The sequence below is a fragment of the Callorhinchus milii genome, unplaced genomic scaffold (genome assembly GCF_018977255.1).
Source record: "Callorhinchus milii isolate IMCB2004 unplaced genomic scaffold, IMCB_Cmil_1.0 Scaffold2, whole genome shotgun sequence".
Taxonomy (NCBI): Eukaryota; Metazoa; Chordata; class Chondrichthyes; order Chimaeriformes; family Callorhinchidae; genus Callorhinchus; species Callorhinchus milii.
The window spans coordinates 74708279-74718958 of NW_024704743.1; the positions used below are offsets into that span (position 1 = coordinate 74708279).

The 10680-nt window shown below is 40.0% G+C and overlaps 1 protein-coding gene across 1 annotated transcript; it reads left to right on the forward strand.

Annotated features, from left to right (window-relative positions):
* Positions 1-2082: 2082 nt before the first annotated feature.
* LOC121852915 (C-C chemokine receptor type 3-like) lies at positions 2083-3346 on the forward strand. Its single transcript, XM_042346989.1, has one exon. The coding sequence runs from the start codon at positions 2255-2257 to the stop codon at positions 3344-3346; it is 1092 nt and encodes a 363-aa protein (XP_042202923.1). The 5' UTR covers positions 2083-2254.
* Positions 3347-10680: the final 7334 nt, after the last annotated feature.

Here is a 10680-nt window from a genome sequence, read left to right on the forward strand (position 1 = left end):
ATGGATAATTTACTCCTATTTTCTCTGGAAATCAGGTGCATCTCTTAAACCAAACAACTAGTGAAAAGTGAGAGTAATTTTTTGCAATAAACTTTTGTTAACAAAAGTATATTTTCTACCTTTTTTATCTCACACTGATCACTTCTCTGCTGACATAAGGCGACTTATTTGTTTTTTTCTATGGTTCCTCTTTGATTGAGATGGAATTTCCCCACAAGTTCTCAAGGCTAAGGCCATGAGATACCTTGGGCCAATGCAGGGTGGGGGGGAGAGGGGTTGTGAGGAAAACATGCCCTGATATAGCCACAAAAAACGTCCAATATCACCAAGAGCATTGAAGCAAGTTTAGGAATAGTTCAATGACACTAATTTGATGGGTAGACTCAAATGTTTGCCACAACTAGCGCAGAGTCAAGGGGAAGAGCTGTGATCTATGGAGAACACCCTTACAGCAGCAGAACAGATGGTGGGAAATAGTTTCTACATTTTGAGGCAACAAACGGTCCAGACATTTGTCGCCTCTGACTCTGGGAAGCTTATTAGATTGCGTACGTACCCATCAGAGGCCAGAGTGCTACCCACTGAGCTAGGCTGACACCTCAGATGTCAGATGATAATAATAATAATAATAATCCTTGCATTTGATATAGTGCCTTATTACATTCTTGAGACGTCTTCACAGAATATACTGTAATGTAAATTAACTGTGTATTTTGTGGGAGAAATGCAACAGCCAATTGCACACAGCAGTGTTCCAAAATATTACATGACCAATACAAACAGTCATGTATTGAGGGACTAAATTATTACGTTTTTTGAATGATTATTACCACCGGAAACGCTATTCATGAATCGACTAACAACAGGTTCCTACTTACTATTAGGTAAACAGAGGAGTGTGAAGTAAGGAAACTTGCCTAAGATTTCACTGTTCTGGATATAAACCTTCATGGTATCAGGGGCGAACTTTGCTTTCAGTGAATCAGGAAACAATATCGTATAGCAGTAAGAACTGTCAAATCCCATAGTACTGTCAAATTTCATGTGTGTCAGCCTGGCTCAGTTGGTAGCCCTCTTCTTTGAGTCAGAAGGTTGTGGGTTCAAGCCCCACATCAGGAATTGAACTCATAGTCTTGTGTGACACTCCAATTCAGGTTCAGGGTGGAGGTGCCTGCTACAGATGAGATGTTAAACTGAGGCCCTGTCTGCCAAATGTTAAACATCCAATGGCACTTTCCGTAAAGAGAAGGGACTTTCTCCCAGTGTCCTGGCCAACAAAGCCCCTGATAAAATTGGTAATTCACTTCATGACTGTTTGTGGGACTTTGTCTGTGCAAATTGGCCACAGTGATTGCCAATAAAACATACACAGTTACTCCACTTTACAGTATGCCCTGTGAAGCACTTTGGGATGTCCTCCGAACGTGAAAGGTGCTGTATCAAATGTAAGGATAATTTTTATTGTAGTGAGATACTGGGATATTAAAGGCATTCAAGAGTCTTGTGAAAGGAAGCGGGGGCGGGTGGGTGGGTATTGGGAGTAAAAGATCTGTCAGGATCTAATAAACTGGTGGAGAACAGGCTTGATGGGATAAATGGCCTATTCCTTCTTTCCTAAGTTTCTTTGAGTTAAAGGCTTGAAAGATCGGACAAAAACACAGGTAAAATGTTGGTAGTAAAACAGCTATCACAGGCCTCTGAGAATCAGAATTTCTTTCACAATTTTTCCAGTATTTTTTATTGGAATGCATACACAATCCCACAGTTTAAATCCTAATTGCTAGAAGTGGCCTTTGGTTCACAAGTGAACTATTTTCAATCTCAGGGCGATGAGATTATGTTATGAATTTTAAAACTCCTTAATTTTGTATAGAATTAAAAGTTTGTTTCTTTTGTCATGTACTTCCCATTTCTGATGCAAATGCATTTCTCCTCGCTCTTCTGGTTTTTATACTGAGAATTCAAAACAAAAGAGTTGCTCATCGTTTCCCTACAAAAAGTGTAGTGGCAAAATGTGCTGACCCATCGAAAGACAAAAAGCCTTGATATTTCAATATTCTAAGGCTTCTGCAAATTCCAGTATCACAAGAAGGAACGAGGCTTGTGAAGCCTCCGTATGTACATTACACAAATAATAATTTATTTCTTGAACTAGCATTGGATTTTGCATTATTATTTTGTAGAACAAATCGCTGCTTTCCATTCTCAACTGCTAATGCTTGTTGTGCAAGGGTGACTTCTGCAGAGCGCAGGGATGACGACTGCACTGCCTACTGAGGATTATTATAACTATGACAATTACAATTACAATTACAGTTACTCCGATGAAGACTTTGTTGTTCTCTGTGAAAATTACGATAGCAACATGTTTGGAGCCACATTGACGGTCACTTTGTACAGCTTGATCTTCATTTTAAGCGTGGTTGGAAACAGTTTGGTTTTGTGGATCATGTTGAGGTACGAGAAGCTGAAAACCATAACGGACATATTCATTGTGAATCTGGCCATTTCGGATTTGCTTTTTGCCGCCTCGCTCCCGTTTTGGGCAAAGGATCACGTCTCTGGATGGGTCTTTGGGAACGCCATGTGCAAATTACTGAGCGGTGTTTTCTTCGTTGGCTATTACAGCGGGATCATGTTTCTGACACTGATGACGGCTGATCGATACTTTGCTGTGGTCCACGCTGTTTACGCTGCAAGGAGTAGAAAAACCTGCTACGCAGTCACAGCAAGCCTGGTCGTTTGGGCAATTAGTTTATCAGCCTCAGTGCCTGAATTCATTTACTCCACTGAAATTACATGGGATCAAACAAAGTTTTGTATGGCTAACTATCCAGAAGATAGTGAACACATCTGGTTGTTGTTCGGGTATTACCAGCAAATTATATTGTTCTTCTTAATTCCATTAGTTGTCATTGTGTATTGCTATTATAAAATCATGAACACTGTGCTGAGGTGTAAAGCAAGGAAGAAGTACAAAGCAGTGAAGGTGATCTTGTGTATTGTGGTGATTTTCTTCCTGTGTTGGGCACCATACAATATGGTGATTTTCCTGGTCTCTCTGAAACAACTTAATGTGTCGCCATTCACAACCTGTGAGATGAGCAAACACATCGACTACGCGTATTTCATCAGTCGTAACCTCGCTTATTTCCACTGCTGTCTCAACCCCGTGTTTTACGCTTTTGTGGGTACAAATTTCAGAATACATCTAAACAAATTATTAAGGAATCTGTTTCCTTGTATGAGGACTCAAAACCTGTGGATTTACAAAGTCAGGAGTCTCAACAGGAGTAGTTCTCATGAGTACTCTGAAGCTTTTGTGATGAACACAAGCATCTTGTAATTATTAGATAAACCAGAGTGTAGTCACAATCTCAGTGGAACCAAAATTATAACTTTAACCATAAAGACTATTATATCTTAATACAGTCAAACCTTTCAAGTAACCACCTCCATTCGACAACCTGTTAACAACCAGTCCTGACAGCTGTTCCCTCACCAATGAACCCTTACTCAGAGGCACTTTGGCCCAATCCCCTGAGTGATTGCTGAGACAGGTTTGACTATATAGAGGACGCATCGAAAAGTCTTATGGAAAGTTTTTCAACACAGTGTCAACTTGGAAGCCGCTTCCTTTAAAGAATAGCGTAAAACTGGCTTTGAAATTTAGATTGCAATAAGGGATTTTCCACAATTTAGTGTGATCCTGAAACGTATGTTGATCTTGCATGTTAAGATGTAATGATCTTCAAGGTGTAAGCTGGTAGGAATTTTGTGCCACTGCCTGCTGCAATGATGCTTCGGAGTGATGCTTATAAAAGGATCAGGGTAAAGTGGGACATGGCTTCATTGCTCGAGCTTGCAATGCCCATGTGTTGCTGGCAGACAGAACAGATTCTCCCATTCCATTCAGTTCCTGATCCAAATGCAACATTTTTCTGAGAGCAACCAAACAGAGATCAGACACCTCCTTTCTGGGAATGTCTCGGTTGGTATTAAAGTATTTTTTGTTGCAACTGACTGGGAAGGTTCCTGAACTTGTGGAGATCTTATTGTAAAAAGTATTCCTATGGGAATGGTTAGCTAGCTTATTTTGCACTATCGGGCTCAGAATCTTCTTGCGGAGGATTCAAAAAGAAATAGAACTGGATAGCAGAAGCGAGTGTTAACCGCAAGTCTTCAGACGTCTGGCGTCAGATTATTTCATTTGTAAGACTATGGTTTTGAAATTTAAGATTGTGGGGAATTTTGCAAAGCAGTCTCAATTCCAATCTTGATTTGTTTTCTGCAAATATTTTTGAAGCTTACAGCCAAGTAGAATTTGGGGTTTCTGATTTTCAAAAAGGCATAATGATAACAAGGCTCCTTCTTTAAAGTAAGACACTTTTATGTATAAGTAAGACAGATTATGTACCTCTTTGCCTCATAAGCAAAGCACTCCAAGACACTACCCCAGTGAAGGGTGCTATTATAAATGGAAGTTGTTGTTGTTGTTGTCAAGTGCACCTTTCTCAATATGTGCAACCATTCCTTGATGTAAATGGACATTTCTTTCTGTATTAAAAAATCTGCAGTACTGCAGAAAGTCAAGGTTAAGCTTGCAAATAACAATGGATGTGTGATGAACCATGATACAGTTAACCAGTGTCACAAGATTTCAGTGTAGCCAGCAATATTGCAATAAACTGTTATAGTTCACAATCTTGCGTTTGATTTGTTTCATGGATATAAATACAGTTTAACATTTATATAGAATCTTTCACATAAAATAAATATCTTGAAGCGTTTTACGGAAGTAATTCATATGATGTGAAGTCGGAAATGCGGCAGCTTATCAATGTCAGCAACCGTCTTACATACAACCATGAGGTGAATATCCTATTGATTCAAAGTTCCAGGGTGAATGTGGATGAGGAAGGAATATAATAATAATCCTTGCATTTGATCTAGCCTATCATCAAAATGTCTCAAAGCATTTTACAGGATTTGCTGTAAAAATACTGTGCATTTTGGTAGGCAAACACAGAGCCAATTTGTGCACAGCAATGTCACACAATTTATCTGGGGACTGTTGGCCAGGACACCGGGAGAAATACCCTTTCTTCTCAAATAGTGCCATGGGATCTTTAACATCCACCTGAACAGGCAGTTGAGGACTTGGATTAACTTCTTATCCAAAGGACAGCACCTCTGACAATGCAGCAAACCTCCAGCACTGTATTGGAGTACCAGCCTAGCCTGTGAGTTCAAAGTCCCAACATGGGACTTGGGTCCACAACCTTCTGACTCAGAAGTGAGAGTGCTAACAACTGAGTCAGGCTGACTTCTACAACCAAATAACCTATAATTGCAGATTCATCACAATGATATATGCTTACAGAAGATCGATACAATTTGTTTAGATGAAATCCATCTGATCTCATTCTTCATCCTTCCAAGCTACCCTACTGCCTTCCTATCACTACATCAAGTTGTTTCTTATATGAGTCCAATGTCCTGAACTCAGACAACCTGCTTATTACTCTTTATTGCTCTTATTATTACTCTTTGCGTAAAGAGATATTTCCTGTGTCTGTCTTGAAATGCTGCTTTCCAACGTTAAATTTATGTCCCTTTGTTTTACAGAGAACATCGAAATAGTCATTTTATTTATGTAAAATAAAATTTAATACTGGGAATCATCCTTGTTACTCTCCTCTGCACTGCCTCCAGGGCCTGGCAGTCCCCTTATAGTCAGAGCCTTGGGATGTCCTTCCCCCGTGATGTCAATTTGTTGCTGCTATAATAATAATAATAACAATAATCCTTGCATTTCATATAGAGACTTATCACATCTTATTATCATTATATGTTATCATATATTATTATCTTCGAGACATCTCAAAGCGATTCGCAGAATGTGTTGTACAGGGAATTGACTAAAATTTGTGTGTGAAACATAATGTCACTGCGATCAGAATTTTATACAGTGCTCCAGGTGTTGCCTGTTCAGAGCGCCGTATAGCCTGGGAGATGGGGGGATGGTGGGGGTGGGGGCGGTGGGCGGGGTGGGGGGGTGTGAGTGTGGGGTGAGGTCGGGGTGGGGAGTCTGCATTGATAAAGATCACATGAACCACAAATATAGTCTGATAGTGACATAGTTGCAGTTCTTGCAGGAGTGGCCATTTTTCCATCTAGTTGATACAAGCAACTTCCCAAAAGTAAATTCAAGCTCATCTCGTTGCCAGCCTGATGGAATATTCCAAACATTTCTCACTCCTAAACCAAAAGCACTCCTGACATTTGTTCTGGACCATTTTTGACTAATATCTGCTCAACCTATTTCTGGTCATCTAGTGGCCATGTGGTGTTTTACATCCTCTTGTGCAGGGAAATCCCTTACAAATCAGTGGCGCTTGATTCAAACTGAATAGTTTGAAGATTGAATCAAAAAAGAATGGCACCTGATTAGAATTTCTGTTAACCACCTCAGCGGACTTGTGTCCACAAAGGTAGGATACCAGTACCTAGCACGGGAATGTCAAACGGATATATTAATGGGGAGTTCTGTAACAATATAATAATAATCTTTGCATTTGACATAGCAATTTATCACAACATCAAGATGTCTTAAAGTGCTTGATAGTATTTTGTGCACAGCAATAGCGACTGAGGTAGATTTGGGAAGATTCAAGATGCAGAAGTCAGATTCAAAAAAGATGCTAGAAAGATTGACAAAGGTTCAACAAAGTTGTCAGAGGATTCTATCGATTGGTTTTCTCTTAAAAACATCGATGCTATTTGTTTCAACCACAGCTTCCAGTACGACATTCCTCCTAAACTCCCTATTAGATTTACTATTGGCTAAATTGTATTTATGCCCTCTAATTTTGGACTCACCAACAAGTGAGTTCTGTAGCTCAGTGGTTAGAGCACTTGCCTTGCGAGTGAGACACCTGGGTTCAATTCCAGGCAGAGAGCGAAACCTTGGGTAAGTTTCCTTACTCCACACAGAGCCTAATAATAATCCCTCCAAAATAAATAAATAAATAGGTCATTTTCAATCCACAACTGTGTGTGGGACACTGCTGTGCGCAATTGGCTGCTGCATTTCGCCTACAAATATACAGTAAATTAACTTTATAACATATTCTTTGAAGCGCTTTGAGACGTCAAGAAAATGTGAAAAGCGCTATATCAAATGCAAGGATAACTATTACCAACAAGTGGAAAAGGCTATCAACATTTACCTTATCAATCCTTTCATAATCTTAAACACTTCTTTCAGCTCCCCTCCCACTTGGCTCAATTCTGAAGAGAAAAGTTGTAACCTGTCCAATATGCTCCCACTGGCCGACATTATCCATAGGGTTCACTTCCAATTCTATCTGCCTCTATCCTCAATTCCAGGGCCACTGCTGTTCTCACATCCAATTTCTTCAATTGAATGTTGACAAGACAGACGGAGGCTCTACTGTTTAGCTCCAGTGTAGAGGATGATCCCCAGTGGTAGAGGAATGAGCTATGAGCAACGACTAGACCTGCTTAGGCTCTTCAGTCTTGAGAGGACATCTCAGAGGGGTCCTTATTGATGCCATGGCAGATACTAGGTTGTCAGAGAGAGAGAGAGAGACATACACACACAGAGAGAGAAAGAGAAAGAGAGCTACAGAGACACACAGATAGAAAGAGAAAGATACAGGGACACGGAGAGAGAGAGATACAAAGACACGGAGAGAGAGTGTTACAGAGACACAGAGAGAGAGAGAGAGAGAGATACAGAGACAGAGACACACACAGACAGACAAATACGGAGATACACACACACAAAGAAAGACACATATCTCGAACCGCTTTGAGACAACCTCCTGACATGAAAGGCACTTTATAAATGTAAAACAACAACAAGATTACATTTGTATAAAAAACTTGTTGTTGGAGATAAAGATTACTGCGAGATGGATAATTTACTCCTATTTTCTCTTGAAATCAGGTGCATCTCTTAAACCAAACAACTAGTGAAAAGTGATTTTCTACAATAAACTTTTGTTAGCAAAAGTATATTTTCTACCTTTTTTATCTCTCACTGATCACTTCTCTGCTGACATAAAACGACTTATTTGTTTTTTTCTATGGTTCCTCTTTGATTGAGATGGAATTTCCCCACAAGTTCTCAAGGCTAAGGCCATGAGATACCTTGGGCCAATGCAGGGTGGGGGGAGAGGGGTTGTGAGGAATACATGCCCTGACATAGCCACAAAAAACGTCCAATATCACCAAGAGCATTGAAGCAAGTTTAGGAATAGTTCAATGACAATAATTTGATGGGTAGACTCAAATGTTTGCCACAACTAGCGCAGAGTCAAGGGGAAGAGCTGTGATCTATGGAGAACACCCTTACAGCAGCAGAACAGATGGTGGGAAATAGTTTCTACATTTTGAGGCAACAAACGGTCCAGACATTTGTCGCCTCTGACTCTGGGAAGCTTATTAGATTGCGTACGTACCCATCAGAGGCCAGAGTGCTACCCACTGAGCTAGGCTGACACCTCAGATGTCAGATGATAATAATAATAATAATAATCCTTGCATTTGATATAGTGCCTTATTACATTCTTGAGACGTCTTCACAGAATATACTGTAATGTAAATTAACTGTGTATTTTGTGGGAGAAATGCAACAGCCAATTGCACACAGCAGTGTTCCAAAATATTACATGACCAATACAAACAGTCATGTATTGAGGGACTAAATTATTACGTTTTTTGAATGATTATTACCACCGGAAACGCTATTCATGAATCGACTAACAACAGGTTCCTACTTACTATTAGGTAAACAGAGGAGTGTGAAGTAAGGAAACTTGCCTAAGATTTCACTGCTCTGGATATACACCTTCATGGTATCAGGGGCGAACTTTGCTTTCAGTGAATCAGGAAACAATATCGTATAGCAGTAAGAACTGTCAAATCCCATAGTACTGTCAAATTTCATGTGTGTCAGCCTGGCTCAGTTGGTAATAATAATAATAATCCTTATAATCCTTGCATTTGATATAGCGCTTTTCACGTCGGGAGGACGTCCCAAAGCGCTTCACAGAACACACTGTAAAGTGAATTGACTGTATATTTGTGGGCGAACGCGGCAGCCAATTGCGCACAGCAATGTCCCACAAACAGTCTTAGATTGAAAATGACCAATTTATTATTGTTTTTGGTTTTTGAAGGGATTATTATTAGGCGTGTGGAGTAAGGAAACTTGCCCAAGGTTTTGCCCTGCCTGGAATTGAACTCAGGTCTCTCACTTGCAAAGCGAGTGCTCTAACCACTGAGCTACAGGACTCTGTAGCCCTCTTCTTTGAGTCAGAAGGTTGTGGGTTCAAGCCCCACATCAGGAATTGAACTCATAGTCTTGTGTAAACAGAGGAGTGTGAAGTAAGGAAACTTGCCTAAGATTTCACTGTTCTGGATATACACCTTCATGGTATCAGGGGCGAACTTTGCTTTCAGTGAATCAGGAAACAATATCGTATAGCAGTAAGAACTGTCAAATCCCATAGTACTGTCAAATTTCATGTGTGTCAGGCTGGCTCAGTTGTAGCCCTCTTCTTTGAGTCAGAAGGTTGTGGGTTCAAGCCCCACATCAGGAATTGAACTCATAGTCTTGTGTGACACTCCAATTCAGGTTCAGGGTGGAGGTGCCTGCTACAGATGAGATGTTAAACTGAGGCCCTGTCTGCCAAATGTTAAACATCCAATGGCACTTTCCGTAAAGAGAAGGGACTTTCTCCCAGTGTCCTGGCCAACAAAGCCCCTGATAAAATTGGTAATTCACTTCATGACTGTTTGTGGGACTTTGTCTGTGCAAATTGGCCACAGTGATTGCCAATAAAACATACACAGTTACTCCACTTTACAGTGTGCCCTGTGAAGCACTTTGGGATGTCCTCCGAACGTGAAAGGTGCTGTATCAAATGTAAGGATAATTATTATTGTAGTGAGATAGACAGATACTGGGATATGAAAGGCATTCAAGAGTCTTGTGAAAGGAAGCGGGGGCGGGTGGGTGGGTATTGGGAGTAAAAGATCTGTCAGGATCTAATAAACTGGTGGAGAACAGGCTTGATGGGATAAATGGCCTATTCCTTCTTTCCTAAGTTTCTTTGAGTTAAAGGCTTGAAAGATCGGACAAAAACACAGGTAAAATGTTGGTAGTAAAACAGCTATCACAGACCTTTGAGAATCAGAATTTCTTTCACAATTTTTCCAGTATTTTTTATTGGAATGCATACACAATCCCACAGTTTAAATCCTAATTGCTAGAAGTGGCCTTTGGTTCACAAGTGAACTATTTTCAATCTCAGGGCGATGAGATTATGTTATGAATTTTAAAACTCCTTAATTTTGTATAGAATTAAAAGTTTGTTTCTTTTGTCATGTACTTCCCATTTCTGATGCAAATCCATTTCTCCTCGCTCTTCTGTTTTTTATAACGAGGATTCAAAACAAAAGAGTTGCTCATTGTTTCCCTACAAAAAGTGTAGTGGCAAAATGTGCTGACCTATCGAAAGACGAAAAGCCTTGATATTTCAATATTCTAAGACTTCTGCAAATTCCAGTATCACAAGAAGGAACGAGGCTTGTGAAGCCTCCGTATGTACATTACACAAATAATAATTTATTTCTTGAACTAGCATT

Bases quoted from the DNA above. Each gene is read 5' to 3' on its own strand.
- LOC121852915 (XM_042346989.1), top strand. From the start codon at position 2,255: ATGACGACTGCACTGCCTACTGAGGATTATTATAACTATGACAATTAC.